Source organism: Rhipicephalus sanguineus, chromosome 3 (genome assembly GCF_013339695.2).
Source record: "Rhipicephalus sanguineus isolate Rsan-2018 chromosome 3, BIME_Rsan_1.4, whole genome shotgun sequence".
Taxonomy (NCBI): domain Eukaryota; kingdom Metazoa; phylum Arthropoda; class Arachnida; order Ixodida; family Ixodidae; genus Rhipicephalus; species Rhipicephalus sanguineus.
Genome location: NC_051178.1, coordinates 126,620,744 through 126,640,147, shown reverse-complemented (window position 1 = coordinate 126,640,147; position 19,404 = coordinate 126,620,744). Strand labels below are relative to the sequence as shown.

The 19,404-nt window shown below is 45.1% G+C and overlaps 1 protein-coding gene across 1 annotated transcript in view; it reads left to right on the top strand.

The window, feature by feature from the left end:
- The window catches only part of LOC119385822 (hemicentin-1), a 204,522-nt gene extending 194,899 nt beyond the window's left edge, over positions 1-9,623 (top strand). Inside the window, exons 8-12 of the mRNA XM_049414123.1 lie at positions 2,093-2,380; positions 5,825-6,136; positions 8,264-8,407; positions 8,775-8,802; positions 9,406-9,623. Coding sequence (XP_049270080.1) covers positions 2,093-2,380; positions 5,825-6,136; positions 8,264-8,407; positions 8,775-8,802; positions 9,406-9,586 — 953 coding nt within the window. The 3' untranslated portion in view covers positions 9,587-9,623. The remainder of the gene's footprint in view (positions 1-2,092; positions 2,381-5,824; positions 6,137-8,263; positions 8,408-8,774; positions 8,803-9,405) is intronic.
- Positions 9,624-19,404: the final 9,781 nt, after the last annotated feature.

Below are 19,404 nucleotides of genomic sequence, written 5' to 3'. Positions count from 1 at the left end.
CTTGGAGATATCGAATGTGACAATGCACAACCGAAGTGGTGACGTAATTTCAAGTAACAGTTACATCATAGCTTGATGTAACGACGTATACTTTAAGGAGGAGGAGGAGGAGGGAGAGGAAGGAAAGGCAGGAAGGTCAACCAGACGCGCGTCCGGTTTGCTACCCTACACTGGGGGAAGGGGATTAAGGGATGAAAAGATAGAGATATAGAAAGAAGGGAACATACAAAAAATATACACGTGCTGAGCTTAAACTACATTGCTGCGTTCGATAGTTCTAGACACAAGACCTCAAGCGTATCACGTTCCATCGTAAATCGTTGAGTAATGGTGCCTACTGAAGGCTTGCAAGTACTGGACATAGAACATCCAGTACCTGCTGTACGGACTCAGCCTATGGCGATTTCAGCCTGCCGACGAACGCGCGAAGTGTTGAATCTAACGTTGATTGAAGCACTATGATGATTGATCTGTCTTCTTCTGGCTACTTGTCAGTCGGAAATTCAGGGTTCACGCTTGCCGATGTGCACTGTCAATCTTCATGTCGCTGCGACTTTGGCAACGGAGGCCAAGCTGCGTCCATTGTGCCCATGCATTCCATGGTGTTCTGCTTTGTACTGGCCGTCGCCGATCCGTGTGGCTGCGGCTGGTATACTTTAAGGCTTCACGTTAGTAGACTAGGGCTAATAACACTGCTCCGTGTGCTGCTACGAAACAGAGTGCGTATTTATGAGAACGGAAATTTGGGCAAGTTGGTTTGTATTCATTTTAAAAAGAGCGCAGCAAAACGAAGACAGTATAGGAAGAAACAACGGGACGGGCGATGACTCGCAACTGAAAAGTTTATTCGAAAAAACAGATACTTAAGTACGAAAAGACACGTGATATTGACACCCGAAAACTAGAGTCAAGCCAAACAAAGCGCATTGCAATGCATGTGGTTGTGAGTCATGCTTTGAAGAATGTACAATCATTCACCGTCATAAGAAATCGACTCATCGGGGAAATTATCGAAGCATATCACATTTGTAAAGAGGAAGCTTCCTGCATTAGCCATCCTTCAGTGTCATTATCACAAAGTGAACAGAGCTATCTGCAAGCATCATTTGGTGACTAGACGGTTCTCACGCGCATGTTGACGGCGTCCATGTGGCATATACATGCTTTGTTTGGCTTCACCCTAGTTTTCGGGTGTCGATATCACGTGTCTTTTTGTACTTAAGTATCTGTTTTTTCGAATAAACTTTTCAGTCGCGAGTCAGCGCCCGTCCCGTTGTTTCTTTCTATAGTGTCTTCGTTTTGCTGCGCTGTTTTTAAAATGAATGCGTATTTATGTCAGGGTATTCGCCTTCTTACTGTGCGAGCGCGTGATACAACTGGGATGATGTATGGTGTTTACTGGTGCAAGGGGCAGCTGATGCCAAAGAGCGCCACATGATACCACTGTTTCGATATGAGAATGTGGGGGACGAAAATTTCATTTTCTCGAAAATATCTAAGGACGAAGTTGTGGGTTTGATTGCTAGACACACCTGTTGTTATTGTTGTTTATTACATTGAAGCCGGCTATCCCAACAAGTTTCAAATGACCATTTCTCAATAAACAGATACGCACGCACATTTGTGGTTTGTTTCATGTGCGTATAACCAAAAGAAAATGTTTCTGCAGTTGAACTCCACTCCAATCTGTCATTTAGGTATAAATTAAGGAATAGAAGGATTTCAGAAATAGTACCCATTTCTCCAGTGTGGCGTAACTCAAAGCTTCAGTGTTGTTTTTGAAAGTTTAGCAACATTAATCAATTAGTGAATTTAACTGACTGAGCTTGCTCAACCTATCCTCCGCACGTTGAGTAAAGTAAGCAAAGCCCACTCAAATGCGCGTAGCAAACATATCTTTAGCTTGGGGCTCAGTATAATAGACTTGTCAGCAAGAGGCCTGGCGCAGCTCACGAGAACGCGTGAGCTGCACCGAAAAGTGCAGCCTCGTTATGACTCATTTACACGCAAGAGCTCACTCACACGTGGGCGTTTCGTTACTGTTACGACTCGGGCGCTTGCATTCCCGATTGCATTGCTTCCTCTTCGGCAGACTCGCCAGTGTGCGGCTTTCACCAGCGCACCGTGTACCCGGCTGCTGCGCACGAAATGCTCCAGGTGTCGTGTGACGTAGACGCGCACCCGTCGGCCGTCAGCTTCCAGTGGGCCTTCAACGGCAGCCTGCGCCGCCACGAGATTCAGACCTTCGTGTCCGAGGGCAGCCACAGTGTGGCGTCGTACGTGCCGCGTGACAGATACGACTACGGCACGCTCCTGTGCTGGGCCACGAACGATATCGGGCGACAGAGGGAACCCTGCCGCTTCCAGATCGTGCCCATAGGTCAGTCAATTTCTTCCACTCCAATATCAATCAATCAATCAATCAATCAATCAATCAATCAATCAATCAATCAATCAATCAATCAATCAATCAATCAATCAATCAATCAATCAATCAATCAATCAATCAATCAATCAATCAATCAATCAATCCGCTTTATCCATTCTAAAGTTTGCAAACAGATGCTACAGCAAAAATCTCTAAGTACACGGGCCTCTAGCATTTACCCCTGTATTCACAAACGCTCCTCGACTCGAACTTCGTCCTTCACTTGAACAAGTCGAGCACAGCGCCGCTGTTCGACCGAAAATGACGCCGTGCTTCTCAAGAATCGCTGCAGATAATCGCTGATATGCAGTGATTTGTTTCGCCTAGAAACGGCGCTCCCATCGACTTTCTCAAGTCAAGGTGGAGCGTTGAGTGAAGGGACGTTCTATAATACGAGGGTTAGCCTCCATCGAAGATGCTGCCGCCGCGGCTGGGATTCGGTCCCCGCGGTTGAGCAGGGCTTGGCAAACCGGTTCTAACGTAACCCTATTTATATTTTTTTTACCAGCATCTGTCGTCTGTCGCCGGAAAATCGACGTGGTTTATTGCGACAAACAGCGCGCTGCGTGCGTGCCTGCTTTTCTACTCCCCAACAATATTTTAAGCAAGGAAATCATCGCAGGAACTGCGATTTTCACAGTGAAAGCTATTTTGCTGCATCGCCCGCTGACAGTGGTGGGCACGCGCTCACGTTTAATCTCTGCTTTCCAGTTGATCTGTACTTATCTAAACATTCATCCGTTCGATATACGCGTTTATTACCTCGGAACGTGTTTACTCTGTCTAATTTAATCCACTTCGCGAGTTAAAACGCCACGTGTCTGGCACTCGTTTTTTTTATTATTATTATTTCCCGGCAGTCGCATGTCGTTTAGGTCGCTATCCAGCGGCGTCGTTTTCACTGCGGGGCGTAACCGCCATGTACCATTGCTTGTTTCTCGCGATTGTGATTTCTGGGTCACCCTAATGGTTTCTGCTGCTTTTAGTGGGACGACAAAGCGCTAAGGAAAAATAGGACGCGCACGTGTGTCTTTGTCTCTGCAAACAATCAGTGAAAATGGCATAAAAATAAAAAAAGCGAGTGAGAAGCAATAAAGGACACCGCAATCAATCATCACAACACGAAACGTTTGTGCCAGGCGTTACGTCTTCCCACCCATCCTTCGAAAATACGAAATAAAAAGAACAACTTGCACGAAGTGTGCACCGTAATTATAAACATTTATTAAAAAACGAAACTGGCAAGTTTCTTTCTTTTTTTAGTTTATGAAGAGCAGCACGTGCGTAACTCTTTGTGACGTTCGATATTTGCGCTGTTTGCGCGTCCTTTCAGGTTCGTTTCTGCAACATTTCTTGGCGTTGGAGTTGAAAAACGCGAGTCTTCGTAGCGACAGCGGAGCGCATATCGCAATGCATACGCAGACATTAAGATCCGTGCTCCCTGTTTACGTTCAGCAAAGGGAGTGCGGAAAGGCCAGACAATGACCACACTTGTTTTTGCTCACTGACGCATCAGTAAGAAGTGTCCATGAAGATTGATTAAAGAAGCATAAAGCGGAAGACGAGAGATAGAACGGAAACCGAACGCGAGGTTGGAATTTAAGCGATCAAAGGCTTGTTTGAGCATCTTCGAAATATTACAGCGCACACACACGGGGACAAAGTGGTGAAGAAACAAGATACAGAGCTTGTTTCCTACACGCTGTTTCCTAGGGAGCAATCTTTCTAAGTTGTTTGAGCTACCGAAGTATCATTCCCGGACGACATATTCATGGACTTGTTACATGCAAATGTGCGCGCACATCACACTTTTTTTGTGTGTGTGTGCGCATCACACTCGGTCGATTCCTTTACATTTCATTTATTTTTCGCTTTAAGGATCCGATAGCATTACATAAAGGGTGAGCAGGGTTCTGACTTCCACGTGAGGAGAGCGACTAGAAAAACGCTCTAAAAACAACAAACAAGCGCGAAAAAGTACGAAAAAAGGCAATATGTGGCATCTGCAATTCTAATAGCAACGGTATATGTTCTGGACAGGTACTGAAAAGGGGAACCACAAATGCAGAAACAATAAGCGTAAATAAGTGAGCATAAAAGAGAATCGAGACTGGGCATTGTCAAGAATTATCGAGGACTGACAAAGACTGACGATTTACACGTAGGAGCGCACACACAGTGGTCGAATTCCAGCCAGAATAAAAGAGACAATAAGGAATTAGGTCTCAAAAGCGATTGAAGGGCAGTTCCTATTTAGTTATGGTACTTGTGAGCTTTACATATTTCTATAAACTGAAGTTAATCGTATGTGGCTTGACTACGTAAACAAGTGCGCTCACTGGCACTACATTGTCTGTCAGTAATCCGTGCTGCATAATCGATCTATGTGGACAGAAACTTTGTTCACGTATTTACGTATAAACATAACAAAGAAGTTCCGTTGCTTCTCAACGCGTATGTCCCGCTTCTCTCGATCCCTTTACAGTAAGTGTATGCATTTGGCTCACCAGTATTTTTTTTTTCGCTTGTCGCAATAGTCTCGGCAGCTCTAGAGAGACAGCGACCGAGCGAAACCGAGGAGAAGGGGGGCGGCGCCCCAGGAAGGGGGCCGCGGCCCTCTCGGACCCACGGGAGTAGCTCGGGAGCACGGCCTCGAAGAGCACAACGCACGAGACTGACGTAATGGCCGCGTCGCGATGAAAGCTCGTCCTCCCTGCGCGGAGGGAGCCTCATAATCTCTGCAGGCATTTCATAAAGTTGTTCTCTCTCTCTCTCGCAATAATGGCATATAGACGTTCTTTTTCATTATCTCCTGCTGTTTTTTTTTTATTATTCACTCAATTATTCATTTCTGATTTAGGCTTAAATTCATGTTCCCGGCCTTTAAAAAGAGATTAGAGTTCAAAGTTTGCAGAAGTATTGGCGTAGAAACATTTTTTTTTTTTTTTTTTGGGGGGGGGGGGGCTCGATTAGGCGTACTAAGTGAAGGTTGGTGCATTAAAAGACGTATTTTAGTTGACAGAAAAGGCTGGAAGGGTGTATACTTTCGTGGCCTAATAGGTCCCAATAAGCGATCAGACGAGACATGTCGACATAATTGTGGTTCGTTGGGCTAGTTGCACGGTGACACATTCGTAAATGGGAAAAACAACGCAAAATGAGACGATGCCCAAGCGAAGGAACACACAGGACGAGCGCTGTCCTGACTGTTCGTCACACGCGTCCTGTGTGTTCCTTCGCTTGTCGTTTTGAGCTATCTTTTCCCATTTAAGATCGACATAATGCTGGATTTCAATATAAGCAAAAACACGCCCGTTTATACCATTCCTTGCGGACTTGCGCCTCATCATAAAAGGGTGTACGAGCTAATGCATGCATGCTATATGCTTTTCGCAGGACCGCCCAAGGCTCCGTACAACTGCACGCTAAGCAACCAGACGGAGGACGCGTTTCTGGCTGAGTGCCTAGAAGACCCGAGTGATGGTGGCGCACTGCGCCAACTGTACAACCTAGAAGTTCACGACATCTCGTGCCACAGGCTTCTCGCAAACCTGAGCTCGGAGAGACCCGCCTTCTGGGTGCAGGATGTGCCCGTGGGCCTGAACTACGTGCTCGTGCTGTACGCTGTCAACGAGATGGGACGCTCGGAACCGGTGCTTCTGCGCGCCGACACCCCTGACCGCTACTGGGATGGCACATTACATCACGGTACGTAAAATGTTGCACACAATCGAGGACCTATAAATTTAAGTGCCTGACATTATTTGATATGGCGCTATGGAATGTATCACGTCCGCCCTTACTCAAATTTACTAGCTTTTTCCCCATATGAAAGGCTTACCATTTTCCTTGAGCGAAATTATTATTACTCCCGTAAACATAATTACAGTACTAAAGGAGACAAAGAAGAGGGTTATGTGTGGTCTCCTAAAAACAAACAAGAACCACGCGCTCTCGCTCGAAACGCCCGAAAAAAAAAAACTGGGGAGGTGCGATGCACGTAGGCAAGGGTGTTTCAGCTCCACTAACGTGAAACCTGGGGAAGTGCGAAGCAAGCAGTGATTTCTTTGATGAGGCACTAGTGGGGCCAAGCCTGAAACCGGGCATGTAGGGAAGGGTATTTCCGCTCCAATAGCGTCATCGGAAAGCTGCGTCGGAATGCAGCTTACGCTAAGGTGCTTCTTCTTCTTCAGCTTTTTCTTCTGCTGCTTCTCGTTCTTCTTCTTTTTCTTCTTCTTCCTGTTCTTCTTCCCTACATCCCCGGTTTCAGTTCAGCCCTTCAGTGCTTCTTCTTCGTCTTCCCTACATGCCCGGTTTCAGTTCCCTACGGCATGTAGGGAAGGGTGTTTCGGCTCCACTACCGTCGTCGGCTATTTGTTGGGCTAACCGTTGCCTTCTCCATTTTAAGTGGACCGGTGGCGAGTCGTGGGATTTACCCAATCCCAATTTTCGTGGCGCATACTGGTTTTACGGTGGGCAGTGACTACATGACACCGTGACGACATTAGAGGCCGACAAGCCGAGCTCCGAAGGTTCTTCGAACCGAAAAAAAATTGGAGCACCTACGCACAAGTGGTGCGAGGACTGAGGAAACAGCGTAGCTGGTGGCGTTTCCCTTTCCTTTTTTCCCTCCTCCTAACGCTCATTTCACTCCTCCTTACGCTCACTTCCCTTTCCTACCACCTTGCTACACCACTCCATACTGGCTATGCAATGTTATACCTCCTCCCCTCCTCCTCTACATCCTCACCCTCACTTCTCCACCCCCTTGCTATGCTATACTATACAAGGTTATGAGATGCTTCACCCTCTCCCCTCTTGCTGTTCTCTTCACCCTCGCACCACTCATCCTCGCCGTTGCTTCCCTTTCCCACACCCTTTCTGTACTGTACTATACAAGTATATGCTATGACTTACCCTCTGCCATCCTCTCTTTCTTCCTCCTCACCCTCACTTCCCTCTCCGACCCGTTGCTATACTATACTATAGATGAGTATGCTGTGTTGCATCACCCTCTATCTCTCCTCCTTTCCCTCTTCCTCAGCCTCACATCACTCCTCCGAACCCTCCCCCTTCCTACACTATACTATACATGGCTATGCTACGCTTCACCCTCTTTCTCTCCTCCTCACACTCACTTCCCTTTCCCACCAGCAACGCATTCACATGGTTCCCATAAGTTCTGGTACTCTGTAGGGGCGCTTGCCCAATTCCTGTGGCGCATACCCGCCAACTAGTGGTTTTTCCAGTCCACGGATCACACCTTGCGCCCAGCTTTAACAGCTCCGTGGTTAAAAAAGGAAATAGCCTAAGAAAAAAGGAGAGGACGGAGATACGGTATGGAAACAAAAAAGAGGAAGGCACAGTACGCGCTGGTAAGACAATTCTGCCTAACAATCGTAGACGTAACGGAGCGCTGTAGGCTCTCCTAAAGCTGTTCTGGCATGTTGCATAGAATCGGCGTAACTGCTTTGAGAACGTCTTTGGAACGATTCCACTCTTCTAATAACGCCGGTGTTTGTGTTAAGCTCTCTTCTATTTTGCCCGCGCCCGCGTGGTTTAAATACTTTCATAATGAATCCCTACCAGTCGCTCCACTTTCTGTCGTTATAAGCGCTTTCGCTGCGTAGTGGCAAGAAAAGAATCACGACGGACGCCCACCCTTCAAGCAAAATAGACGTTTCTATCAATCGCGTCCACGGCTGTTGCGTGCAGCAGTTGAGTTACTGCCAGTACAAAGCGTCCGCTACTGTCGTGTTCCAAGAACGGTGGTTTCCACTAGAACAGACATCTTGGTATCTTCTTTAACTTTGTTAATTTTTTTCCGGCTTTCAGATGGTGACTGGGGCAGCTGCGAAGAGAGCAACTCCCTCATTATCATCCTGATCACTGTCACCTTCTCCGCCATTTTCTTGCTGTTGCTGTTCGTTATTCTTGCCCGCTACCGGATGAAGAAGCAGCGTTTAAAAGCCAACGTTGGTAAGCGTCTTTTTTCCCCTTAATGTTTACGCGCTTGAGTGTTATCTTGTTAGGTTTCTTTTAAATGTGATATGCAGAGTGGGCCTTTTCAGAATGCTATATTTTCCTCCCTACAGTGAGCCTACATGAAATAAGGGCTTTTAAAGAGTCTCCTACGAACAAAGTTTCCTGCAGCGCGACGCGGAGTAGCTTATTTCCTGCTCGTAGCTTATTTTTAAGAAAACTAGCAAAACGGGCTCCTACTGAAAGGGTGAAGCTGTGTCATGTGAAGTAACACTTTGCCATTTGGCAAATGGGCGCTGCGCTTTTTTCTTCCCTGCAGTGCGTTTTAATTGTATGCTACAACAAAGTTCATATTTCCTTTCAGGCAATAAAGTGGTGCAGAACGGAAAAGCGTAAGCGAGTTTCTTTTTTTGTGTGTGTGTAATTATTCACAAAATCGCGAACGAACTTATGCCTCAATTATTCCTACGTTACATGGGACCAACTTTCCCTTTCCCCTCCCCCTCATTCCTTCCCTCTCACTTCAATTTCACTTCGTTTATTATTCCACTGTACCTTATGCCGTCCTTGACTGAGTTTCAGATTCTTTCGACCGCTGTGTGTTATACAAAGATATCATTGGCTATATCTTCAACGTGTGGAATCATTGCATGCCAACGTATTGCTTGTCAACTACAGACAAAACAGAATATTCTTAACACGAATATATGTCATAAGTCATAATGCTGCCTTGATATAACTCACATAGCTGCGCGTGCAGTTCCTAACTAACCGCGTGCAGAATCGAAATCTGCTCCGATAACTCTCATTGATAAAGAGTTGGAGATGACGAACGGTTTTTAGAGAAGGGGGCTCTTTGCGCCGTGTAACCTCAGCGTTGTTGTGCAGGCGTGCGCTTGGCACGGCGAGGTGTGTGCGCAGCCGAGTCTTGGCTGTAGCTATACAGCACGCCTCGAGAAGGCGGAAATAATATAATTTCGCTCGCGGCTTTGCAGGCTTTCTCGCTCCTGCGATGGATCGGTTAGCATGACCACCTTCAACTCCACCGAAAATCACGAGCTCCACTCGACTGCGCTGGACACGTCACCGGTCAAGCCACCTCTACACGTCGACTACATAACAAACGACACCAACCACACGCCGTATTTCTGCCGCCAGAAGATCGTGGACTTCTGATATCCAGACGTGCTCCCCACGAACAGCGGAAAGGAGGTATTCCGTGAGTCCTTGCTCGGTAGCGATCACATTCGCTTCGCACGAAGAGCGTAACGTCTAATAATTGTTGTTGTTTTACGTCCCAAAATCGCGATATGATTATCAGAGACGATATATGATTACGAAGAGACGCACTACGACGTCTCTCATATTCATATCGCGATTTTGGGACGTAAAACTACAACAATTATTAACGTTACGTTCTGGGAATTTCGACCACCTGGGGTTCTTTAAGTTGCTGCTAAATCTAGGCACACGATCCTCTAACACTTTTCCTCCATCGAAATGCGGACGCCGCGCCCGAGATTCGATCCCGCGACCTTGGGGTCAGCAGTCAAACACCAAAACCACTATACCACCGCGGCGGAGGAAGGTCATAAGCCTCTGTGACGCTATGTTACTACAGTAGATGCAACGTGGGGAGCACATCAAGTAATTCAAGAGAGATAGTGTCAATTAACCAAAATCAACGTTCTTCACGTATAAGTAGAGCATTTCCAAGCATGGACGGTATTCAGCAAGTGATATTTGTTCCAGTGACAGCCACGTGACCTCAAGATAGATGTGCAGTTGACTGTCTTCCTTTGAGGAATATGCAGCTTTTGGATTTCTTTTTTTCTTGTTTGGCAGTTCGAGCCTATCACGAATAAGCGACTGTTGAAAGGAATAAAAGAGGTCTAAGATTGTGGGGGAATCCCAAAGACAGCGTTATTGCTACGTGACTAATATTCATGCGCATTTATTGAGGAATCGTAGGTTGTTTAAGTAAACAAAGAAAAAAATTACCGACGAATGTCACAAGGAATGCGACTTGAATGACACTAGAATGAATTTCCGTAAATTCGACAAGCAAAGTTGTCTAAAGTATGTAGTATTTTAGCGGATGCAAAATTATATTGTAGGAAATGTGTTAAGTGCACCTTTGTACGTCAAATGGAACCCACGTGATTGTAAACGAGACGCGCACATTTTATTTGTCAAATGCCTAATGGGAGTAAACTTGGGCATCAAACACAATTCACGCCGTCTTTACTCTTTCTCGCAATAACTGTATGTATTGAAGGACCACGCAATTTATCTTACCTGACGCCCAGACTAGTTGATCGGACATAATATATCAGTCAGATGAGATACCGCTGACTAGCAAACAGATTTTTGAAACAAGCATTTTGATTTGCAGCTATCGTCAATGTGCAAACTGGATCCTACTACATAGGAAACAGTGCCAGAAGCAAGTCTATACGTGTATTATACAGGGTAAGTAATGGCTGGTTATCATGCTATATAGAGCGTTCGGGGTCAAACATCGCTACATTTAATAATAATAATAATAATAATAATAATAATAATAATAATAATAATAATAATAATAATAATAATAATAATAATAATGTCCGTTTGTCACTGTCGTGTGCAAGCTAAAAGGGGGAAAGGGGGAAAAAGGATGGAAGGAAGAGCGCGGACAAAAAGCAGGGACACGAAAGAAAAAAAGGAGGGGGAGGGGAGAGGGGGCTAACGCGAGGATTAATTTGCAAAGAGCTGACATAAACGGTGCCCCTAAAATATTATGTGTATTTTTTACTAGAGCAAAACACTAGTAGGTAACTAATTTATAAAGGGTTAGAAATAAATTTTTACCTTTTGTTCTACGCAAGCGTTTCGGGCAGTGCTCCCTCCATAACCGCAGTTTACGACTCATTTATTGCTCTTAAAGTGCACTCTCGAACTGACCGCGCAATACATGATATACACTAAAGTAAGCCGTGATAACAACTGCTTCTGCTTTGGAGTTTAAAGCTGTGTATATTGACAGACTGTTTTTTTTAGAATACTGTCTCTTTCAATATCTACGGAAGTAATTTTAAACAAACATTATCACGTGCAGCATCACACACACCAAACACGTTATATTAAGTATCCGATTAAGCTAAATTAGAAAACATACGCCAGGATACACAACGAATAGCGAAGGTAACGAAAAAATGTCTCAATCTAAATATTTTCTTCTAAAATGCCTTTTTTCCACTCAGGTTCGAGTGTCTGGGTTGACGTGACTCAGAGGTATTATTGAAATGGGCATTCGGATGTACCGGAAACTCACGAGGATGCCACGTCACTCTACACTTAAAATCAGTACGTCCCCCTCGCGATGGCCGAGCATCCTTGTCTGCAGGGATCTTCTGCCTCAAGTGCCTTCTAAACAAGAGAGTCTGGCAACAACAGACAAACCGAGCTCGTGAGTGATACTCCCTGGGTCCGACGTGAGTTTTTTTCACGCGCTCAACTCGCTCAACTCGGAAAGCGTGAGCAGCGTGGACCAGAAGACCATGAATCGGCTGTGGTCCCACACAATGTCACTGTGACCGTAATCGCACTGAAGCCGTTTTCGAAGATTACAGCAGGCTAGTCAACACTGATCGTTCGAGAAAGTTTTCCGAAGCGCAAGACGCCTCAGTGTCCGCTACATCATTCTTCTGGGTCAGGACGCCCAACAAATGCATTGAAAATCAAGTGTCGAGTGATGAGAAGATGTCGGGAGCATTGTCATTACTTCTCGGGGCTACGCCGGATCATACTAACTCCTGAAGGCACCATTCCGTGAAAGCCCAGGGAAAACCATTTAAGAAGCCCTGCTCGTAAGAAGGAACACGGTGGGATCCTTTTCTGGAAGCATGGCTGAATGAGCCCAGCAGTCAACTGAAAAAGGTTGTTACACATATTCGTGCAGCAAACCAAAACAGGGAAAGACGCGCTGTGTTTGCTTCACGTGTCAACAGAGATCGTTGCCACCGTTTAGGATGTACGGAGAAAATGCGCAGCGTCACTGAAAAGGAAAATACGGGAGTCCAAGTGTTTTTGTGAAACAGCAGGTTAAACATGCAACGCTCAACTCCGGGCCTGTGATCATCGTTGGCAGCTTGAGTTGCGAGGCTGCCGTACAAACTCCCGTACGAACCGTGCTGAAATAGGGAGTTTTAAACCCATTTCTCGAGCTTCACTATTGCCGCACCCTCGCAGCATCTACTGTACCGTCGTCGCTCCTCGCTTGGAAACGAAGCGCACACCATGAAACGTATTCGTGAACTCTACGAAACTCTTGAAAGAAAAACTATGCCAAGTGAAAGCGCGTCCCCGCAGCAATTGTGAACTGTGTCCGCGTTTCTGTGTGGTTGAAGCTACGTCGAAACGGCGTTAATTACTACGCTTCGTGCTCACTTATTCGTGTATTTGTGTGTTCGTGTGCATGCATTGTGTGATCGAGTAGCCCATTCCAATTAAAAAAAAGTGTCGGAGGGCTAATGCGTTTGAAGTGGCTCATTTATCGTATTGCGCTGAATCAGGAACTCCAGATCATGGACTTATTGCGGTCACGCACGTTCGTGCACAAATGTCAGGGTCCAGAAGAGAGGTGCATTTATTCGCTGCGGTCTATTACGAACATTGCTCCGGCTGGAAATGGTGTATATGTATGAAGTGTAAATATTGTATATAAAAGGCAATCTTTTCGCATCTTTGTGTGTTCCATCGCACTCAGACTTACTGCGTTTCATCGCACTCAGCCAGACACCACCACACCGTTTCGGCATCTTGTATAGACAGGTAGGTGGAACATTGCATATATTAGTGGCTATAAGTGTTCTGTATGAAAAAACTGTACTAGTCCTATAATGGATGTCAAGAGGACTATGATCTTTAATGGCGCCTTTGAGCGTCCGGCGTGTTTAAGGCGATGGTCACTTGAGTGCAAAAGCAGATATTCGCAAGGAAGTAGATCAATCAGGAAAAATCGAGGGGCCTTTCGCAAATTCAGAAAGACGCGCAGTAGTGATTTCTACGTGAGGATATGCCAGCAGCACCAAAAGAAAGCAGAAGAAACTGAGACAAGCAAAAAGAAACAGGAACAGGAAGGATGCTGGACTATCAACTGACTTAAATTCCATAAAGACGCGAACAAAAAACCTATATGAGCATGCGCAGCAACAACCGTGATCACACTGAAAGGCACCCTATCACCGATCAATGTCAAGAAACCGGACCTCCTTGTCATTCAAAAACACAGATGGCGCACTCACACACTTATCAGGAACAATTTTGTGGATCTCAAAAACGCTTCAATAATTTAATGCTCTTTCTGTGTTTCTGTCTCTCTTTTTTTTCTGGGCTCAGTTTCTTCTGCTTTCTTTTGGTACTGCTGGCATTTTCTCACGAAGAACTATGTACGAATTTGCCCAACAAGCCACCGTAATGATTTATACGGCAACTGATAGAGGTAAGAAGAAACAAGAAACAATTTCTGAGGGATTGGATAATTGACTTTTTGTCCTAAATAAAAATGAAATATTGCGCATGACACATGCCGCATAGGTGCACATTAGCATGATTTAAATTCTAACTACTGGTTTAACCCTACTGCAAAAAATTCTATGCTGATATTCCGCATTTGAAAAATCTTGACAGAAAATCGAAGGTTCCATGTTGTTGACAACAAGAACAACAACAGGCCCAACAGCGACGAAGACAACATAATACCAAACCAAGGAACGGCAAATGTAAGGTGGCCCTCAAGTGCTGGATGCTGTTCGTAAGACCAAGGTTATAAGAAAGCAAGAACAGAGTTATCTCGCATGCCCGCAATCCATCATTTCTGGTAAAGAGCTATCCGAGACTTCTGGTGTTTACAAAAGAGTGCCGAGACTTTTGAGGTCACTCTAGCTGGCGCGTTTTTGTTGGAGCGATAAAAGAACCGTGAAAGATGAGGAAAGATAGAAAATAGCTTCGAAATCTATCGGTTTAAAATTTTTTTCAGAACATCAAGTGTAGCATGAAGCGGCACCACGCTTGCTCGCTTTGTTCCACCGCCGGAATTTTTTATCTTGTTTTTCAGAGTAATCGATCAGCCTAAACATTGTCTCGGCAGCCGGTTATCGGGTTTCAGAGTGAGGCCTGACAGCACCTAAAGCTAGCCAACGTACCAGTTCACAGTTATTTATTGTTTTATTTCTTTTTGCGCAGTAAATCTCGCAAGCGTCTTTTGATATCGATTTGCTTCTGCACGTGACATCCAACCACCATTTTGATGTAGTACTTCTCTGCCTTACAAGTAAAAGCAGGTTGGTGCACGCGCGCGCGCGCCTGTGTGTGTGTGTGTGTGTGTGTGTGTGTGTGTGTGTGTGTGTGTGTGTGTGTGTGTGTGTGTGTGTGTGTGTGTGCGTGCGTGTGTGCGTGTATGTGCGTGTGTGCGTGTGTGTGTGCGTGTGTGAGAGCGCGCGCGAAATCTCTTATCGCTGTGCAAAGTCGAAGGCGCTGCCGGGATTAACATAAAAGCAAAATTTGGAGCTCTGACATGTCCATTGGCAAGAGTTGTGACAGTCAATCGTTTCACACAATATGAATGACTTGATAAACCCTTGACAAACCCTTGATAAAACAACCTCCCTATGCCCTCCTCTCTCCTCCCCCCCCCCCCCCCAAAAAAAGAAAGCAGGCCATATGAGATTAATTTTCGGCCTATTGGTTTAGCTACCTGCTGCATATTAGATTGCTTATCGTGCACATATAAAATTACTGATTATTGTTTAATTACGGGGACGCCGACAACGTCCTAGGGACATACGTTTCTGCTTCGTTTTGATCCGGATTTTAACACTCCTCCACTCAAGTTTAATGAAGTCGACGTCGGATGAGCTACATACATTCAATAGACAACTTGCTAAACACTCGCGTGAGTATAGAATTTTTCATATTTACGCTCTCGCTTTTTGTAACCGAAACACATTTATAGTTCTTTTCTTTTGCTAGCGGAAAACGCCTAAGATTTGCTGAAATAGATACACAAAACTAAAGTCAACACGAAAACATATACGATGCTGTGACTACACAAGCCGGCTGCTAGGGAATTCGGTCCCCGCGTAACGCATTGCCTGCTACAGATAGTGCTAACTTCTTATAATTATATGAATATATAAAATAGAGTGGTTAATAGTGTTACGGTGGTAGTGCTGTCAAGCATCAGAATCTCATTATAAAAGAAGTTCTCATTATATTAATGTCGTCTTCGATCGGTCATTGTCACTTCTCTTGTCTTTTTTATCGGGCGAATCACACCGAACACTGGTAAAGAAGGCAACGATCATACCTATAGTATAATAGTTATGACGGTCATTCCTTAAAAACTTCCAGGTAACTAAGAACTTAGCCTATCATTAAATTTTCATTCATATTGTCACGTGGTCGTGACGTCGACGAAGACAGCAGTCAGCACGTCCGAGATGAAACTGTTTATTTGGTCGAACTTGTGGCCGGGAAACTGAAAGTCAAACTACAGCAATACACTGATAGCGGCGAGCAGAGCGTCAACCGTCGATCAACTGACAAGCAGTCAAGCGCGTTGGCTTTTATACAGGCGCTGTCGAACTTTCCAGCGATATCGCTGGTGGCGGCGTTATCTCTAGACAAAGCTGGAACATTCGCGTGCGGCGCGCAATCTTAGCAAAACCATCTACTAAAATCGCGAAGCTTCTCGAACACTGCTTCGCGGACAGTGTCGATCGTTGATAACCGTCTTTGCTGGTCCAACCCGAATACATCAAATAAAACAAGAAGTGGGCGTGGCAATATTCATTCGTGGAACTGACTTTCGTTCCTACTTTCCCGCATTTCATAATAAGCTCGGTTTATGCCCGCCCTGTACTGCATTCAAGTGCTGTTGTTTTTTCGGTACCCGCCTAATGCTAAGTTTCCAACATTCGTCTTAGTAAACGTCATGTCTTTACTGGAGGGAAAGCTCGGCGATCGTTACTGGCAGTCACGTACCAAACCAAAAGAATACAGTGCTACGCAATGTAGAATACTACGTTTGGGAGACTATAGTTAAAAGCGCACGAAGGCATTGAAAGGGACAACGAATGGCAGTGAAAGAGACAACACGAGCGCAGAAACAAAACTGGTTAAGGTGCCTTTCATAAAAGTCGGCAGTTATATAGCCCGTCCTGCTTTAAGTATAGTCTTCCTGCTTTCTGTCCAAATTTTCAGACGAAAAGTGAGAAAAGTGAATAAATATACATTTCGTGTTTTTCTGTAAAGGATGTTCAGAAGAATATAACTAATTTAGAGTGAGAAAATGTCAGAAACACTGGCGTAGAATGAACGAAACGAGGGTAATGGATGAGGGCTCAATCACGTTTTATTGGTCAAGTTCGTACTAGCTGAATGACGTGAAATGTAGCGCGTAACTAAAAAAGATTAGGGGGCAGACAGGAGGAGACATCCTCACAAAACTTGGAGGACGCTTGAGCTTCGCCTTCAAGAGTAGAACGCAATAGCGTAATCTGGCCCCGTGTGCATCAACTTCTCAGTTGCTAGCTGAGCTACGGTTCTCGGTGCATGCCTCAACCACACCGTAAGTAAACGAACAGCTGTGCACGTAACATTGGTCGCTTCAAACTATCCTAGAATGCCTACTGCAAGTACAGTTGTTAAGTGCCCGCTGCGCCGTAATTGTTCCTTTTGAGAATCAGCGAGAGGGCCCCACACGTCCGTAAGGCAACAAGCGAACCTACGCAGCTGCTCACTTTGTTGATGATTTTGCAGCTGATGATGATTAAACATGCCTGAGCGATTAGTAATGGGTGGGCCTTTAAAACACCCACTCGTTGCGCAATTCACATCTTTCGACGCCTGGCGCGGTTCTACGCTTTACATGAGGTAAGGAGACTCCTTTCACTACATGAAATTCATATAGTGTTCTTTTTTCCGGAGCAGTTACAAGCAATGGCGTGGCTCTGTGGTAGAACACCTGCTTGCCACGCAGATGGCCTGGGTTTGATTCTCACTCGGATCGAATATTTTTCATTATTTGTTTTCTTTGCATCTTTCGCGATTTTTCGGTGGAGGACAAGATGATGATTTTTCGCTCATAACCAACGACGCCGATGCCGACACCGCAATTTCTGCGAAACGAGCTTTTCAACGCTCTCACGTTGAAACTGACAACAAAGCCAAGGAAGGTATAGGGGCATTATTTGTAGTCTTGTAACTGTAGTGTGGTAATTATGAAAGAAATGTTTTCAGGCCATCTGTTACTTGCTGTTACGAAAGCAATGGTCAGATCAACATTTCTAGAAGCCAGCGCGATCGTAGCGTCATTCTCATTTTATGCACACTATTCGTAGCCTGAAAGTAAACGAAACTTAATATGACGTCTTCGATGCTTACGCAGCAATGATAGCAATAACAGTGAATTGCCTTGAAATAACAGAAAGTGTGTCACGTCAAATTAATTGAAACCTCAGCACTAGCTCTTAATGTGATATAGCGTTATTCTTTTCATCTTATTATGCATGCAGTCATCGCAATATGTTTACCTTTCATTACCTCTTCCCGAGTATAAAATATAAGTAAAAATAGAAAGAACCATATTTGTACTGTGAAAGTTTGTACTCAGTAGACGTCGACGCTATAGGAAGTCTTAACGTCCGATCTGTGAGCTGGTTATTTTAATTATATCGTCCCCTTCTTATCACTCATTTCGTGCACGCGTCGTCATCCGCGTCAACGAATCAAGCAAATATTAATAACAGAAAACCAGTGTCCCTTGCTCACAGAGTGCACTGAGGTACTTAGAATTTCCACGAAGGAAAATAAAGCTTTAATTTTCTTGCGTGAAGCGAGAGCAGCGCAGAAGTTAGTGTGATGCAAGCACGTAAGTGTGAGGTGAGGCAAGTGGCTGACATAAGCCTGTTTGCGCAGCGTTAACGTGATGCTGCTAACGGTTGAGTAATACCGCGGGAAATCGCGATATTGGGAAACAGTAAGTACGTTAACATTTTCTACACGGTGTGCGCCACGAAAATGGCACAAAAGCAATATATAACTTGTGCTGGAAGATGTTCAAGTATTCTTCAAGTTAATAAATCATCGCACGGCTGTTGCTGGGTGCAAATTTTGCATATTTTAATCTCGACGTTAAGCAAACGAATTCTATCTGACAGGGTGCGTGAATTGTGACTGAACGTTTGTGAGCAACAAGTAGAAAAACACCAGAAAAAAAAGAGTCAGATTCTGGGGTGTCACGTACGAAAACCGCCATATGATTATAAATCACGCCGTAGTAGGCGCACTGAATAAATTTTGACTACCTGGGGTTCCTCAACGCAGGCTTAAGTGTGTTCTTGCACTTCGCCCTTATCAAAATGCGGTTGTCACATGGCCGGAACTCAAACCCGCGTCCTCGAGATTAGTAGCGTGACAACTTAGACGCTAAACTACAACGACAGGTGAACAAATAGAGAACGAAAAGAAGCAACACTAAGCAATCTTATGAATGTGGGGTGCTTCTTAACTACTTATTGCTATAGGAAAATAATAGACATCATCACAGCAAGGCGACTGCCGTTGTTTTCTTCTTCACCGTTTCAATCAAAAGGTATTTCCTTTTTCTCTATATATTTTTGTCTCGGCCATCAACATTTTGCTTTCAAGAGTATGGACCAATTCGCGGCCTCTTATCGTCCATCTCCCGTCCACAATGGACTGACAGATGCGGCCTCTCCCCAAGTCATCTCGGCCCGAGCGGCCTACCCCTACACAGCGCGTGCTCCGTCCGTTGTTCGTCTTCTATCGGCCAACCGCGCAAGACCGCAAGAACAGCTTTTATCCGAACACATTCGCTTCGATCCCTACGCTGGCGGGCACCACTTCTTGGTTCCAAGAGTTCCCTCCCTTCAATCCTCTTTTCTCGACCTTCCGTTATCTTCTCTGTGTATTTCTTCCCTCGCTCG